The 18,491-nt window shown below is 35.3% G+C and overlaps 1 protein-coding gene across 9 annotated transcripts in view; it reads right to left on the bottom strand.

The window, feature by feature from the left end:
- Positions 1 to 18,491, bottom strand: part of SUPT3H (SPT3 homolog, SAGA and STAGA complex component) — a 534,834-nt gene that overhangs the window by 119,814 nt on the left and 396,529 nt on the right. For 8 of the 9 annotated variants that reach the window (XM_058554232.1, XM_058554229.1, XM_058554231.1 and 5 more), the window contains 4 exons: positions 16,065 to 16,140; positions 10,910 to 11,022; positions 10,002 to 10,109; positions 6,290 to 6,457 (listed from right to left, as the gene is read on the bottom strand). In XM_058554232.1, the coding sequence (XP_058410215.1) occupies positions 6,290 to 6,457; positions 10,002 to 10,109; positions 10,910 to 11,022; positions 16,065 to 16,140 (465 nt within the window). The remainder of the gene's footprint in view (positions 1 to 6,289; positions 6,458 to 10,001; positions 10,110 to 10,909; positions 11,023 to 16,064; positions 16,141 to 18,491) is intronic. The other variant, XM_058554235.1, reaches the window with a different exon arrangement.

The following is an 18,491-nucleotide window of genomic DNA, read 5'->3' as shown; positions in this document are numbered from 1 at the left end:
TTTCACCTAGGCCTGCATGTCAAGGTACAGGAGAATACAGCCACTTGCGTGCAGAGGAAAAGTGTCAGGGGGGCTTGCTAAAAGAAGCACAGGAAGCTATTTTTTTAAAAAACATTAAAACATTTATTATTATAAATCTTGAGAGTTTGTTGGGCATATTTCTGAAATAACTTGAGGGTCATCAATTTTAAAAAGAAAAATGTAAAACTGCTATATATTTATAGTACTGGGGACTGTCATAAAAGATCATTTCAACTTGGTTCTTAATTTTCTAGGTGTCCTCAGGGCAAAAACAAAATAAAACAAGAATCTTCTATTTTAATCTGCCTCATCTGTAAAAGGCAGGTTTGAAAGTACAAAAAGATATAAGAAAGAGAAAGATTATTTGCAATGAGAGTATGAATACCAACTCAAGAAATGTGTGTAGTGTGATTTTTTTTAAAAAAACATTAAAATGCTCAATAGGGGCATTATAGTTTCGTGGTTTAGTTGCAGGCTCTGGCTTCCCAACCACCTGGGTCCAGATCCCAGCCCTAGCAGTTACCAGCTCTGTCAAGTTATTTACTATCTCTGCACTTCAGTGTCCTCATCTGTAAAATTGGGATAATAATTACACTTGCTTTATAGGATTTTTCTGAAAATTAAATGAGTTGATATATCTAAACCATTTAGAACAGTACACGTTAGCTATTAATAGCATTAAGTTATTATTTAAATTAAGAGTTAAAAATGGAACCTCCATGTTCTGAAATAAGCTAATTTATTTTAAGTGCAGTGGATACCAGATGGCAGGGTATCAACACCAAAGAGTCAAGAGAAAGAAATAGGAGCTGTGTATCACTGTGACTAGAAGTCATTCAGAAGTCATTCAATGAAGATTATCGGTTTCTCTGATAATTACTATAATTACCACTCTCATAATTCCTTGTAGGGGTATAACTAGTACAACCTCTATAGACAGCAATTTAGCAAAATCTTATCAAAATGAAAAAGCAGAACCATTTTTCTTTTGTGAGGAAGACTGGCTCTGAGCTAACATTTGTGCCCATCTTCCTCTATGTTGTATATGGGATGCCGCCACACATGGCTTGATGAGAGGTGCATCGGTTCGTGCCCGGGATTCGAGCCTGCGAAGCCCGGGCTGCCGAAGTGGAGCACACGAGCTTAACCGCTACGCCACCCAGCTGGCCCAGCACAATCATTTTTGACCCAGCAACTTCACCTCTAAGAATTTATCCTACAGATATATTACACACATACTATATATATACATACGGATATTCACTGCAGCCCTATTTGGATTGATAAACTAAATGTTCATCAATGAGGGAACACTGAAATAAATTATGATACACCTATTCAACGAAACAGAAACCACGGCAACCACCAAAAAGAATGAAGTAGTTACAGACATACTCCTATGGAGCTACCTCTAAGATATATTGTGTGAAAAAACGCAGGGTATCCAACTGGGTGGCATTATGGTTCCACTTGTTTAAAAAAAAAAAGGCTGTACATTTACACTCATTGAAGCACAGAACACTTCTGCAGGGGTACACCAAAAATCAGTAACAGTGCTTATCTCTTGGAGGATAAATGGGTAGCTGGAGGACAGGAGTTAGAGAAGACATTTTTTACTGTATATGCTTCAGTACTTTTAAAATAATACTTTTGGTACCTTGTGCATGCTTTTCCTATTACAAACTAGTAACATAATGTAAAAATTCCTACGAGAGCACTGCTAATTATCCAAGCTGAACCTAAAAAAAGACTTAAAATATAAAACAAAACAGATCTTGATTATTTTTACTATTTTAACAAGATTTGAAATAAGCCAAATAGGAATTTACTCTAGGGTATCTTTCTCAATTTCATTCCAACAATACCCTAAATAACACATCTGCTATGCCCACAATAACATGGATTAAGTTATCTTAACCCCTCACTTTGGCACTAATACAAAAGTGCACAGGATTTTTTTTTTTGAATGCTGTCTCAATTCTCATTCCAAATACTTTGTCCCAGTTGGAATATATTAAAATAAATGCAATTATAAGGTACCAGATAAGGGTAAAGACTCTTCTGTGAGTCAAATCAGCTCCAAAATATGAATATGACTAATATAGACATTAACCTTCTCAATTTAACAAATGCTTGTGAAGTAAGTTGAGGCATTCTATCCATTTGCGGAAATGAATGCAAATATTTAGCTGGATTTGGAATCTAAAGTAAGTTTTCCAGTGGAAATACAAAAAAGGGACATCAAGAGGGTCAATATCCTGCACACTAAGTGGAGTGGAAAGTCCTTCCTGTGTATCCTTCTATGGCATCTCCTCTCTCCCTACAAACTGGATTTATTTTTCATTTCTTTTCTCCACGGTCAATAGAGATTCTACTCTTCCTCTACTTTCCCCAATATATTTGGTTTTGGTATAGAACATTTTGGTCAAAATCGCTCAGAACCTCTGGCATGGCAATCAAATAGGATTTGAGAGCACTGAAGTAGGAAGCATAAGTTAGAAACTACCTGTGATTGCTATTGTAAGATATTGAGACAAGTAAGCCAGCCTGGTTGAATCATGTTATCTTTGCCAAAAAGATGAAGTTAACTTATACAAAAAGAAAAATATTCAATTTTGTGAAGAATGTCATTGGATTTTCCACTTGGCCAATTTCAGGTTTATCTGCTATAATTAAGCAACTGCAAACATTAGCATAAAGTTACCATGTTCACTTTCATACTTTCTTGACTTGCCCATTGAGTTCTTAGGAAGGGAATCTTTAAATCTAAAATGTTGTATTCTCAGTATTGTTTCCACCTCAACAAATAACTTCACATTTCTGTCAATATACAGTACCTTACCAAGGTACTTATCATCTGTTCAAATTCAAAATTCATACCAAGTTTAGAATTTTAATTTAGCAGTGACTCTAACATTTTTATAATATTCTTCAAAATTGTATCAGAAGAATTAGCATTAAATTTATATATTTGTTATCTAATATTAAAAAATCTTACATCTGCTGTAAACACATATGGAGAGTATTAGATTTATGTATCAATTCATCTTTCCTACTCTGAATGTACCCACATTTTAGATATTCTTTAAATTTTTTTAAAAAGAACACACATATTTGACAAAATATTGAGTTCTGTTGTCCAGCGGATGTCAAAATCTCTGTGGGGACTAAACTCTTTATTTCCTTAAGTAAAGTACAAGCTGCTTGGTACAGTTCTTCGTAGGTCAGTTCCTCTTCCTCTTGGTTGCATTCATACTCCATTCTTGTATTCTTCCATTTCATCTTTATTCACGTCTCTTCATCCAGAAACTGAGGCTGGGTACTGGAAGCTGAAGTATCATAGGGAGTCCCACATACTTCCTGGATTTGAGTATTGTCCCTCTGCTTGTCCTTGCGGGCTTGCACTGAATAAAACCTCTCAGCAGTTTGAACTCTCAACTGTGGTATAAGGAAGTTATATTGAAACTTCTGTTACCCCTCGATCTCTTACAAAGGCTTGTACCTGTCCTGACTCTTTTCTTCCCAACTTCAAAGTTCTTGTCAAGATAAAAGTATCCTCTCCTTTATCAGCTTTCCCTTTGCCAAGGACCTGGAATCTCAGATAATTGCCTCTTATTCTTTACACATCTGTAACAGTGGACTAGATCTTTTGTTAAACTTGAAATATTAAGTCTTACAGAGGAGTAACACGTATCTCAGATGAGAGCAAATGACAGGTTAGTACCACTATTATTAATACTTCTGTCACTTACTGACCACAAAGGTTGACATATAATCTGACTGGCCAGGCAAGTGTCTCTCTCCTCACTGTTGTACAGACAGCTCTCCCAGAGCTTTGTACTTATAGAAGATTTCTCTTCAGATGAAGGTGGGTCAGGCCAAAGGTTATAGTATATAATAGAGTTAATTTCCTCATTTCAAAGTTTAAGATGTTAAATGTTAAAATGGTAGTTCTAAATAATTAGGAAAAGCTTTAACTGAGGAAATAAACACTAGAAAAGGTATTTAAGGGGAAGACAAGAGAGAACTAGTGAATTCAAGGATTCACACATTATCAAATCTGGAAGGAACACAAGTTATCAGCTATTCTAAACTTTCTCAACTCCTACCTTATTTTATAGATGAGAGAGTGAAGATCAAGGGTGTGCCCAAGATTATAATGATAGCATCAGAATACGGCTATACATCAAATTTCCTGGCTCCTATACACATAGCTGGTATATAATAGAGGCTTTATTATTTATGTAGAATGAATTGTACCATGTTACTACTATAGCTTATGTTTCCAGTTAGTAAAAATCAAAATATAGCAAGAGTTTGAATGTAGAAAGATATGGATGAGTAAATAGAGAAATAATTAATAGCTTTGAAGTGGGACATAATTAATTCTGATGTCACTAATTTCGAATTTAGGAGAATTCAGACTTAGACTGGGTTAATACTTTATTCAGGAAAACTTTGCTGTAAAATAACTCTAATTTAATAGCTTTCAACAAGATTGATAGATCTTACAGCCATTTGATTTTCAACAAAGCTGCCAAAGCAATCCAATGGGAGAAAAGAGTCTTCAACAAATGGTTCTGCAATAACTAGATAGTCATGTGTAAAAAAATGAAATACACGAAATACCTCATAAAATACACGAAAGTTAATCTGACTTGATTAATAGAACTAAACATAAAAGCTAAAGCTATGAAGTTTCCAGAAGAAAACACAGGAGAATATCATCATGACTCGGGAGTAGCCAAAGGTTTCTTAGACAGGACACAGAAAGTAATAAACATAAAAGAAGAAACTGGATAAATTAGACTTCATTAGAAGCTCAAAACTTCTGCTCATCAAAATACACCATTAAGACAATGAATAGGTAAGCCACAAACCGAGAGAAAATATGTGAAAAACATACATTTGACAAAGGATTGCTACAAAGGATATATAAAGAACTCCTACAAATTGGTAATAAAAGACAACCCTCCCTCAAAAAAATTGGGTATAGGATTTGAAGAGACTCTTCCCTGAGGAAGATATATGAATGGCCGATTAGCACATGAAAAAATGTTCAACATCATTAGTCATCAGGGAAATGCAAATTCAAACTATAATGAGTCACTTATCCATTAGAATGGTTAAAAGTGAAAACAATGACAAGCATGTCCACGAGCATGTGGAGCAACTGGAACTCTCATATATTGCTGGTGGAAGTATAAAAAGATACAACCATTTTGGGAAAAAAAATCTTGGAGTTTCTTTAAAAACCAGACACATACCTACTCTATGACCCAGTAATTTCATTCCTAGTTATTTACCTAAGAGAAACAAAGGCATTTGTCCACAAAGACTTATATAAAAATGCTCATAACAGGTTTATTCATAATACCTCAAAAACTGGAAACAGCCTAGGTGTCCACCAAAATGAGAATACATAAACGGATATATTCAAACAATGGAATAAAGAGGAATAAATTATACTTATATTGAAAAACATAAATTTCAAAAATATCCTGAATGAAAGAAATTTCACACAAAAGAGCGAATATACTATATTTTCTTTATATGAAGTTCTAGAATAGAAAAAACTAATCTATGATGGAAAAATCAGAACACTGGTTGCTCTTCTGAGGATGATGGCGGGAACTGACTGCGAGGTGGCATGAATGAACTTTCTGAACTGACAGTTTTATATCTTGAGAAGGGTTTAGAAAATAACAGGTTTATACATTTGTCAAAATTCACCAAGTTATATACTTAAGAATTGAGTGGTTCACTGTGTATAAATTTTACCTTAAAAAATAGAACCATAAACAAATTATACATAATGAAGTGTTGAGGCATGAAGTGTACTGTTTACAGCTTACTTTGCAATGTATCAAAAAAAAAAGAAAAATTAATGGATGACTAAAGGAACAATTACATGCATAGATATAATAAACATTAATATAATAAATACACAGTTAATAAAATGTTAATTGTAGAATCTAGATGGCAGATAAATGGTGTTCACTATATAATTCTTTTAACTTTTTGTATGTTTGCAAATTTTTATAATAAAATATTAGAAAAAAATCAATATCTTGCTTTATCTAGAAAAAAGCCGTTAAAAAAGTTAAAGTAGAAGTCATTAAGCACTGTTAAGTGCAAACTGGCTGCCTCTAAAAATTTGAATAATGAGAAAAACAGAGCACATTTTCCATACTTCTGAAAAGAACTCAATTAAGACCTTCTCCACTCTGCACCAAAAAAAGAAAAAGAAAAAAAAATTATCACAGACCTTTTTTCTTTTCTTTTGCTTGGTTTTAGCTGACTCTTGTCCAGCGCTCCCATTCCCTAGGGATCCTGATGTGGTTTTCCCTGAGTGCTGTGATCCAGATGATGGAGCTGTTGGTGTAGGAGGAGGTGTGTTCTCAGGGGAGTCTGGGTAGGACTTCAGGCAAGACCCCTGCCCAAAGAGATGTGGCTTTGAAATCAAGTGACCAGGGCTTCTACCAGCATTCTATTTTAATATCTCATGAATTTAATACTATTTGAAGCTTACAAATATAAGAACACAATTTATTATTATCCAGTCCATAGAAATGATGACCCCATCTTGCCCTTAAGGGCCTTACTATGTTAATTTTTAATCTAATCATTTAGATAAAAGCAGGATTCCTCAGATACAGCTTCCAAAATTTCTGCTGATTTTGTCAGATACAGACATTTCCACTTGGAAGTTCTGTTAGCATTTCAAACTTACATGTTTCAAAAGGAACCTCTAAACCTTCCCCCAAACTAGATGCCTTCCAGACATTATTCGTATCAGTGGCGACCAGCCTTCTCCCAGTAACTCAAACTCAATGTCTTAGGGTCCATGTAGATACCTCTAACTCCTCTGACATCTAGTTCCTTCTTTCTCTGATAGTATCTCTCATATCTATCTGGGTTCCTTTGGCTATGACTACAAGTCTGTTCTCTCTTCCATGTGGAAGCAATTCAAATATTTAAAGACTGTTACATTTCACAGCCTCTTCTCTGCTATAGGTCAAACACCTCAAGTTCCTTCAAGCACCTATTATGAGATATGTTCTCAGGTTCCTTCACCCCCTAATTACTCCCCTTTAGACATCCTCCACTGTGTCAGTGTCCATCCTATAGGATGGTGCCTATAAAATAAAACTAAAAAAGTTTCCTTATCAGTAACATCACAATTTGGCTCCTAAGAAATTTATAGGCAAATAAGTCTATTAAGTGTTTTTCATATATGGTATTATTAATCTACATTTTCTTCATTCTATCAACTGCACTAACCATATTATCTACTGACCTACAATTCTCTATAATGTATTTAAAAATTATGCTAAACTTTGTAAAATGTTTTGCTGAAACTCAGATATTGGTTTCAAGAGTATTTCTTTGATTTGCTTGCCTAGAAACATTATCAAATAAGAAGGAATAAGCAAATCTGGCATGAGTTGTTCTTAGGAAAAACAAGATAACTCCTAGGGATCACTCTTCCTGTGCATAAATCATATGCTAGAAAAAAAACCCCAGAAAATTAACTTGAATTAATATTAAACTTGCTGATCTAATATGAGAAACCCAAGCTTAACTAGCTCAATTCCCTATATGGTTAGTGCTCAACAATGATAATTAGTAAAGCAGAATGCACTGTGTCTTAACTCCATGCCTTGAGTTTCCAGTTCCAATCCACTGCACATAGCACCTCCATTTGGAGCTTCTTAAAATGCCCTTTTGAACTCATCACATTTTAGCCAAGAAATCTTCAATTCTTCCTTAATAACTAAGAGTCTAAGGCCTTAACTTTCTAATCTAACTTTCTATTACCCATCCTCAATGAATCCTTTGCTTGGATATTTTAATCAGAGTTTTTTTTTTTCCCTTGTACAATTTTACTTATGCTGCCTCTGAGGCCTGGAGTATTCTCCCCACTTTTATCATCTCATCAAAGCAGTCCTATCTTTCCTTCAATACCCAGCTTCTTCTCTGAAGTCTTCTCTGATTGCAATTAGGGAATTTTCTTTTTACCTCTGCACTTTCTGTCTTTGCCACTCATTTAGAAATTAGTATATGCTATCTTGAATTGTTTGCTTGTTCATTTATTTCCTTGTTTGTTTTACAGAATGTTTTATCTCCCTGAATACAGATGATACCAGTCTCCAGAGTCTCCCTTTGTACCCAAGTTGGTCAAGTCCTGAAAGCAGGCCCTTGATGTGGTTGCTGATTTGTAGTTGATGAGTAAGATTCCCACTTTAGAATGGCCATTCTCTTTGTGTTTTGTCAGGTAATAAAGGGCAGGAAGACTTCCAGTCCCTCTGAATGTTCATTTTGACCACCAGTCGCATAAGAGGAGGGGTGTCTGGCAGGCCAGGGAAAAGCTTGAGGCTTGTACTAACATATTTAGTCAGGATGCTTTCCGACACTCATGCTCCCACCTCCCAGAGAGCCCAGGAAATCCAGCACACATAGGCCATTTTTCTTAACTGCTGGGTAGCTGGGAACAGCGGCTGTGGTTGCTGAGCAGTTGCCCAGGGCAGCGTGGCCACCCTGGAGAACCAAGAAAGGGGGGGAAATAAAGAGTTTTCCTAGCCATGCAAGCAATCCCTTGAATGTTAAGGGAAAACTAGGCTTGTTATGTTCACTGTAAATTTCTTCAATTAGAAATGTTACAACAAATTTGTCTGATGTTAATGAAAAGCATACTTATACACATATTCATAAAGTGAACATATATCAAAGACATTTTAAAGGGTGTTCTTTGACATCATAATTTGGGTTTGTAACATAAAGAAAACAACTAGTGTTTAATCAACTGGGTAAGCTTTAGAGACTTTTAAAGTATGTTGACTGATAATGATGTGTGACCTTTTCCAAGAAAAAAATGGATTTTTAATGGGCACAAACATTTTAATTTCTACTTGGATTCCAAGCCAATCTGATTCTCCAAAAAGCACAAAAAGATGTCAAACTCTTGGCTTGTAACAAGTTGCTATAAAGGCATATACCCATATATATTTTCTAAGTATCCTATAGAAGAAATACTTAAACTTAGGGTCCATAAAGTTCATAGATCCCTTAGATCCACAGAATGGATTCACAGGGTCTCTGAACACCCTAAAATTGTATGCAAGATTTGTGAATGTGTTTATGGAGAAAGGGTTTATAGTTTTTGTCAGATTCTCAAAGGGGATTAGACATTTTCAGATTATATATTTCACCCAACTTGAACCAAAGCTCACTTCACAATTACCCATGTAGATGTTAACCTAACCTCCTTGCCGTCTTCTCTATGGTTACTGGATTGAATTATATGAAATTGCTGTTTATGTCAGTAAAAAAGGTCAAGTATTAGCAAATTCATCAAATAGATACTACATTTCTGGTTTTTAGGCACTTGCTGCTTACAAAGAATATTTTTTATACCAGAAGTGGTACACTGTCACTACACAAAGCCTTAAAGTTGGCCAGAAGACTTTGCAGTCCTCCTAGGTAGGGATCTCAGCAACATAAACTGGATCACAAAGGATGTGATCTTCACAGCGTAGGGCCAAGCTAAACACGAAGGATGAATGGAGCCATGCTTTTTGAAGTCATGTTTAGAGACGGATCAATAACTGGAAAGTAAAATTATCAATAAATGTCAGGACTTATTAATAATAATCTTCTCATCTTTGAGGTACAAAGAAATAAGTAACTTTTTTCAATGTTATTCAGTTACCTAAACCAGTTGTTCACCTCCCATGGGAATGAGACATGCTCTGCAACTATCCCTCTCTCACTGAAGGGAAAAAAATCACCGTATCTGTGGATTGTTAGGGCCCAGCATGCAATAGGTGCTCAATAAATATTTCTTTGAATGTTGAATGTACTAAGAGTCTCTGAGGGCTATAAACTCCTACATAATCTTTTTCAAGAGAACTACTAATGTAAATACCAGAAATGAGAAAAAATCCACAGATGTGTCAAAGAGATTTTTTGATACTTACCTCAGCAGAGTTGTGATACTGAATGAAGGTTGCAGAAATGGCGTGGCTGAAGGGGTCTCCTGCCTTGGCTACCATGTCCTGCCTCACAAGAAGAGCCAGATCCACTAACTGAAAGATCAGAGCAATGAAAATCAAGCCATATAGCTGGAGATAATCATCAATGTCACCAAAGTGGCAGAACTAAGAGCAGGACATTCCAAGTGTTATTGATAATAGTGTCTGCCTCAAAATCTGTATTGTGAACATGGGCACATACATGCCTTCACTGACTGGTAAATGGACCCACCCATGAATAGAAATGATATATTCTGACCTTTTGGGGAGTAGTCCTCAAACTTTATTTCATAACCACTAGGGATGCATTTTAAAAAACAGATTTCTGGGCTCTAAGCCCTGAGATTCTAATTCAGTAGGTCTGCTCTCAGGGGTAGCTTAGGAATTTACAATTCAAACAAGAACGAAGGAGATGCTAATGCTTGTGGTCTAAGGACCATGCTTTGAGAAACTGTTAAAGGGCAGTGATTCCAGACTCAGATTTTGGCAAGCAGTCAGTAGACTGTACATATGTAGAAAGGTATTTTTCAAAGTTCAAAAATAATCTCTAAACAAGGCAGATGTGTACTTAGAATTCAATGTTGAGAAAAAGTAAGCAGGCATTCCATTTCTGATTAGGATAAAGTTGCAAGAAACAGTCACTATTATCCTAATACCCACCAAAGCTGAGGATGCAAAGAAACACAAATGAACTAAATTTCAGAAAATGATCAGATTGTCATAGAAGAAAGTTCATGGCTGTTCTCATTCCTGGTAGAGCAGCAGGTGGAAGAAGAATTGATCATGGACAGGGATAGGAGAAAGCCTATATGGCCAGTCACGTATGGTCTCATATGACAGATTAGAATTCTTACCTGTGCCACAGTTTCATGTGCTAAATATGCTAAAATTTCCATAGCGCCAGCATCGGGTTTTATCTCCATGCTACTGCAGTCCAACCAGTCTCGAAATTTGGAGGCTTTTTTGGCTATTAAAAAAACAAGCATAGAAAATTTAATTTTTGAAGTGTTTTAATACTGCATGTTACTATCACAAAATGAAAAATATGTCTCTTGAAAATTGCATATGAAAAATAACGCATATAAAATGCAATGTTTTCAAAGTTTTATCAGTGTCTAGATATTCTGGCCCCAAGAAATCCGTTCTACCTTTGGGCCATTTATTTTGTATCTATGCTACATGACATAGTAAACTAAACCTCTAATGTTTAGCATTTCTCACACTGCGTCAGAATAAGTTACCACTGGCCATAGATTAAGTTATAGCAATAGTCAGAAGAGTTACTTGCTTGATGTTACTTTACTTTATTCTTGTGGAAAGAAAATCCTGCAAGACAGAACCTGTGATGAAAAACGGAACATACAGAAATCGTATTTTTAATACCTTTCAAAACATGTCTATTACTAGAAGAGGCTCAAAGTTGCGAATTTAGAATTAAAGAGAATAAACTGATATCTGGCCTGATCTAAGACTGCGGTTACATTTTCCTTATTACAGAGATGTCTAAATTCTTAAGCCTGACTCTTAAAACCATCCAGTCTGATTCCAACTTGCCTTTATATTGTTCCCTATTCACATGTCACCTGGCCTTGAGGATAATCCTCTCCATGTTCACCCTTGCTCCTTTCCCTGCATGGAATGCCCTCTCATCACTCTTCTTCATTCATATGAACCTGCTCAGACAGGCCAGAGAGATACTTCCCCACTCTAGTCATTTATTGAATACTTATATCAGCAGATATCCTTTCATGTCTGCTTATAATTTCGCAAACCATATTATAAGTTCTTTGTGGGCAACCACCAGGTCTCTGCATACCTAACAGTACCAAGCACATGTGGAACCTTCCGTTAAATATCTCTAAACTGCCACAGTGCTAAGCAGAGTCTAACGTGATATAAGGCCTTCATTAGGTATTACTAATTTAGCCAGTAACCTAGACGGAAAAGATTGATAGTGACGATTTTATCGTATCTATAACATAATCTATTTAAAAAAATCCACTGATTATTCTTTTGATTAATCTGGTCCCACAGGTCCATAAAACACTTAACAGTAACTCAAAGCATGATGTTTTGATCTTTATAGATACAGTCTTCATAGATTCCACATACAGAAGAGTTTTCTTTTAAATAAATCATAGAAGACATTAACTCCTGCTATTGAAGCACATATCCAAAGCTGTCAACTGTGGCAGAATTATGATAATCCCCCTTAAAGCTATCTCCCTAAAGTAACCAATCTTCCAAATACTCTCTGACAGGCAACATTCCATCTAACTGGTAAGCTGCAAGAGCTCACAAACACTTGTTTAACATCTGTGGAATACGCCTGAAGTTGAAGTTAACAGGCAGCAATTTGGCAAGATCAATAAAATGTGCCTTATTCACTTCTCCATTTGACAGATTGTTAGGAACACAGAAACAGATATCTTGTGACTATGCTCTAAACAATTTATTTTAAAAGTGAGGGAAAGGATAGTTCCTAGTATTCCATCAGAACTGTCCACCTCAGCAACAGAATTAGTAGCTTCCTCACTAGATTTTATGCACTAGATTTATGAACGAAGGGGCAAGGACCATGTGTCTACCATTGTGTCCCCAGCCCTAGAATAGTGCCTGGCATGAGCAGACTCACAATAAAAATTTCTAGAAGAAATGAATCACTGAATGAATGAATGAAAGATATTTCTCTAATAAAAGGGTAGAATCCAAACTTTTCTATACATCATGAAGATGCACAGAGGTACCATAAAACTATTTAGGTTACTGCTATATCAGCAACACGTGAAGATTCTTTGAGCTAATTCCCTCCATGTCACCTGAAAAAGGATTGCTTCAGAGATGGACCCTTCCAGGGTATTGTTGGTTCCAGCAAAAGAGGCACAGATACTCCTGGTCAAGACAGTTTGTTTCCATCAAGAGGTGGGGGGCATCAGAATGAATGAGTTCCTTCTCCTTCACCCATCTTCTCAATATGTCAGGAGAAAGGGTAATCTTGGAAACTGATCAACAAATGTAAAGAGAATCTCCAACAAAGGTGAAAAGTTCTTGGATTATCAGCTGACACTACCTGGGTTTTCAGTCTGTGCTGGAATTGAAATGACTTTACACAATAATTTCATATGGAAATTTAAGGTTAGTTAATTCTTGTATACTTTTTTAATCTTTCTCATCAATGAACACTGGCAAAATTCAAGTTTCTCTGAATATTCCATTCTCTCATCCCTGCATACTATTTCATTATTTCTACCTCATTCCTTCTCACCAGTCTTTCCATTCCTGATCCTTCCCTCAGAGCCCCCTGTAATGTTCATTCCACTCCGATGAAATTCTTCTGCAACTTCAGTCTCTTCAAAATCACTTTTCTTTAGGTTAGTTGAAAATAGCCTTCCTCAAAGGGCATGGTTTTCCCTGGAATCTTTTATAGTAGAGGGTCCTTCTTTCTTTCCTTTTGTACATATTTATTGGTCAGTTACTGATTGCCAGCCTGTTCATTTCCCCATATACTAGAGGGCATGGAGGCAATACCTTCATTCTCTTAGTTTCTCCCACAGGCAAAATACACAACAAGTAGACAGCAGAATTCTTACCAAAAACAGAGGCTAAAAGACAAAAGAATCATCATGCTTTAACAAATAACTATCAGCCTACAATTTCCGACCCAACTAATCTATCAAATAGGAGACAAATAAAGCCATTTTTAAGACAAAAATGAGTGCTTTAAGCCCCTACAGAGCCTTGGGAAAAATAAAATTAGGTTGAAAAGGAAAGTTTAGGTACTTACCAAGTTTAAAAATTTTAAGTCAGGGATGTATATTAAAAAAATTAGGGATAGCAACTAAAATAATAGAAATAGAGTATATAATATACAAACTGGTTGAGGAAAAATGGAATGAAGAAAACCCAATTAATCCAACAGAACAAAGAAAAGGAGGAGGAAAAACAAATAAAAAAGCACAGTAAATTTAAAACACAAAATAAGATGGTGTATATAAACCCAAAAGTATAAGTAATTAAATACATGTAAATAAAATTCATCAATTGAAATACAAAGAGACTCTCAAATTAACTAAAAAGAAAATCTAGATATTTGTTTACAAAATCCACATATAAAATAAAAGGTTGAAAGGAAAGGATTGGAAAAAGATTTAACAAATTAAAACTAAATTAAAGCTTTGTGAATTGATACTAATATTAGATTTTAAAATACTTGAAGGGAACTGACTGTCGGGACTTATGTAAATATAAAAACAAAAGACTGGTGAATGTGATCAGTGTCCCAATTCTACATATTACTCTCAGCCTATAAAGTTATAGACTTGCTATTTTAAAATGTACCAGTAGTCCCAATTAGTGAATGCTATGATCAAATATTGAAGACGACACACATGGCTGGATCACAATTCCCACATCCTGGTAAGCTATCAGAAGGAGAGGAATGAAAAGAGCCTAACCCTCTGACCGTGTGGTATCAGTTCTGAATTTGCTGAACCACTTGGATTAAGCATTTCCAGCCACAGCATTTTGGCCTATAAAACAGATTCTCCCACTAAGGTTTCATAATGAAGCACCTATGGGCACCATATAAAAAATATTTTTAAATGCCCAAATTCCTCTTCTTTAAAAGAAAAAAAAATAAGCATAATATAGTGTTTATACTACAATTATTTTATGCAGAAAGGGAAAGTATTAATTTTTAATCTACTACAGTTTATTTTTGGGTTACAAACAAAAAATTGAGCTATTAAAAATCTGGCTTTCAAACAAAAGGGGTGTTAGGATACTTCAATGACTGTACTTCTGTTTCTTTAAGTGAATTAAATTTAAAATATGATTTTAAAAAATAGTTCAATAGCACTAAATGTTACTTTATAAACTGGAGATTTATACTTATAAAAGACTTGAATGCCATTTTTAAACCTAAAAATTACAATACAAAAACCTCTCATTTACTGAAATTGCCATGATCTGAAGTGTCATTTACTTAATGCTTCACAGATGTATGATGCCAAATTGTTAGTCAGACTGCAAAGTATATTTAGTTAGGAAAAAAATCTTCCAAAACATGTTTTCCTATATTTTACTGACATTTACATGGGACACTATTTGAAATGTGTCATTTATTTGCACTTTATGATCTATAAATGAAGCTCTCATTTTCTTTTTCCAAATCAGATACATTGTTACTGTGACCACATAATAGCTTTTCGTTTAAAGACACCATTGTGTCTATAATCCCTCAGACCAGGGTCATGTGCTACTTGGTCAGATTTTAACTGGACTTTTCATCCCACTTACTCTTTGACCTTTACCCCGAGAGTCTTAGTCATCACTGAACTGTTGCTGTAAGGATGTTTTGCTACAAATCCAGCCCACGATTTATCATGAGCCTTTATGTACTTTTAGTAAGCCTGTGTGCAGGGACAGGACAGTACTAATTTTACCATTAGGTTATCAGTATTACAAGAGCATGGATTAATGAATTTGGCTAACACTGAATGCGTGCCATAGCAGGAGGTCACAGGCAAAAATGGAAGAGACTATTGATATGTTCCTTTGTGGTAATATGAGTATGCATAAATAAATGGAAAGTTTGTTATTTATTAATATTAGGGGTTTTTAAATGTCATGACTACTACTAGAGTCCATTATGGGTCAAGTACAATCAGCAATAGTGTAAACATGACTAAGAAACTGGAAAAGAAATTAAAATGGGAATATTAAGAAAAATGGGATTTTTCTGACTAAAAGTAATGTGAATAGTTAAATGGCTATGTATTAACTAGCACCCTTTAAAACCTCTTAATACTATTAACTGCAAAACAGTAGAGTGGGGTAAAATCTTTTATAGGCTCCCCTACAATGCAGAGGCTGTTTCTGTAACAGTTATAACTATGCATATATTAAACTCACCAATTTCTAAGGAACAGAGATTGTGTCATACTTTAGTATATCTGTAACACATAATCTCTTAAACATATAATGAAGCAAAGTTAAATGCTTACTTACAGAAACTTAATTGTCGACTTTCACAGAATTCTGCATATTGAGCTGAATCCATAATTCGAGTTTGTCTTTCTGCTCTCTAATAGACAATGATAAAAAGACAAAATTTTTTTTTTAAAGTTAGTAGACTAGTATATATATTTCACAGCTAAAACTTAGAATTGAAATTCCATTTTCCTTTCCTTACTCTAGATAAACAGTTTAGTACCACCATAAATACCATAATACATAAAATTATGGTAAGTAACAGTAGTTTTGAAGTTTGTTTCTTTTGGAAATAAAGTTTAAAATACCATTTTCCAGTCCCCTGTTATTGTCATTATAGTGGAAGAAAAAACTAAATGGCTTCACTTCTTAGATTGTGCACTTCTAAACTTTCTTAACTGTACCATCCTTTTCAAGAAAAAGAAAATTGTGGGGAAATGATAACAAACAAAAATTGTTATTAACTATTATTGTCCATCTGCCTTAAAGCTGGGATTTTTCAATGTTAAAATAGGAGTCAATGAATGGAATCCATATATTTCCCCTCAGTTAGAACATGGAGCCAGAGCTAACAAATGCATATTTTAAATTGCAAAGAAAATAAAGAAAAAGGTAAACACAACACAAATCCTTTAATCTGAGTCCAGGTATGATTCACAGCTTGGTATAGTTTCATTCGTGGGTTTTTGGAGTCAGTATAGCAGATGTTTGCTGCTTCATTGTCCCACAAGAGGTAGGATAATTATAATTCACCCATAGTTTGGTGGGAAAGAATATGACCACTTCCGCTTCCTTGGCAAGGGAAGCATTTTGAAATGAGACAGGCTGGTACTTCTTGGAATGAGTTTCTGGCCAGTAAAGGAAAAAATTTCCTGAGATTTTAAATTTTTTTCTGCTTTGGAAGGACTTTCAGCAAGTTTTCTTTATCACAGTTGTTGGAGTACATAAGTACCACTTCCAACGTCTGTAGATATTTTTATATTTTTTTAAACTGAAATTATTCTTTTTTCATTTTGTTTGATTTGGGTATGTGGTCAACTTAATTCCAATGATAAATCAGTTCATGGAATTAATAATGGTGCACTAGCTGCAGCTCAGTACAGAAAAGATAGATGGGGCAGGGGGAGCTAAGGTAAAATTTATTACTGTGGCTCCTTCCAAGACCACAGACTCCTCTTCCTCTTCCTTCTTTTCCTCCTTTCCCTCCCTCCTTTCCTTTCTAATCTCCCCAACACATACTCACAAACATACATATGCACTGACACAAACCCAGACTTCTCTTGTTTATTTACCCTCTAGGTTCAAGTATCCTTTTTGAACATATACAAGTAAATATTACACACACACACATACTTATGTGTCATATGTTCTCATATGTGTGTGTGTACATATATATACACACACACACACACATACATATGTGCATATGTACCCTCTTGCGCACGCATCCAGAACATCATGTTTCCTTAAGGGTATATTATTGGGTGAAGTTTTATGTACTTAGAAGTATTTTTTGATATATGAATGTATGGTTTAGTTTTATCCTTCTTTTTAACGTGTCTGACACATGACTCAATAAATGTTTGCCAATGGAAAATAGGAAGCAAGAAAGTGAGAATTTATGTGTTTTGTACGTAACAAATCAGTTAACTAATGTGTTTATTAAAAAAACCTCTAAGATTGATAACACTGTATTCTTAATGTATGTAGTATGTCTGTCTGTCTGTCTATTGGTCTGTCTGTCAGATTTGAATTTCTAGCTCCTAGAAAATATCTGACATATGGTAAATAAGCAATAAAACACTGGTAGAATGAACAAATGCTACCGTTTTAGTCTTTGATCAGGGCAAATGACTATCACCATACTGCAGCCAGTCCTTGATTATCTGTGCATTCCTACAGGTCTTCTCTGCTACTCTCCAGCCAGGGAGCCTCATCCACTCAACACATGCTAGACAGAAAGGACGTGGATAACTACGGAAAAAGAAAGTTCCTAACAGGAGTCTTAACACTAACTTTTCTTCCACCAAGTTGGACAATCAATATTTGGCTTCTGTATGTATGCTTAGATAGTTGACGCATCTGTAATAAGTATCTCTGGAAATGAAAGTTAGGAAAACTTATCCTAAGAGGTTAAGGTTGCCAGGGTTGCCAGCTTTAACTAAGTGAGGTTTTTAGCTAGTTGGAAGACTGAACCGCAAAGCCTATCATCTGATTACAGGTAAAAGACACTGAAGGCCTGTAAATTATTGCAGCTAGCTTCATTCCTTTCAGACACTCTCTTCAGCGCCTATTCTTTTTTATTCATTAAGCATCTTGGTTTGATTTCAATTCCTCTAGCTCCCAAGCAGTAACCTTTGATCTCAGGAGCCCCATAAAGCTGGCCCTAGGGCATGCATAGGAAGCCATTTACACAGTGCCTAGCACACAGCAAACACTCAGTGC

This window comes from Diceros bicornis, chromosome 14 (assembly GCF_020826845.1).
Source record: "Diceros bicornis minor isolate mBicDic1 chromosome 14, mDicBic1.mat.cur, whole genome shotgun sequence".
NCBI lineage: Eukaryota > Metazoa > Chordata > Mammalia > Perissodactyla > Rhinocerotidae > Diceros > Diceros bicornis.
This window is presented reverse-complemented; position numbering and strand designations above follow the sequence as displayed.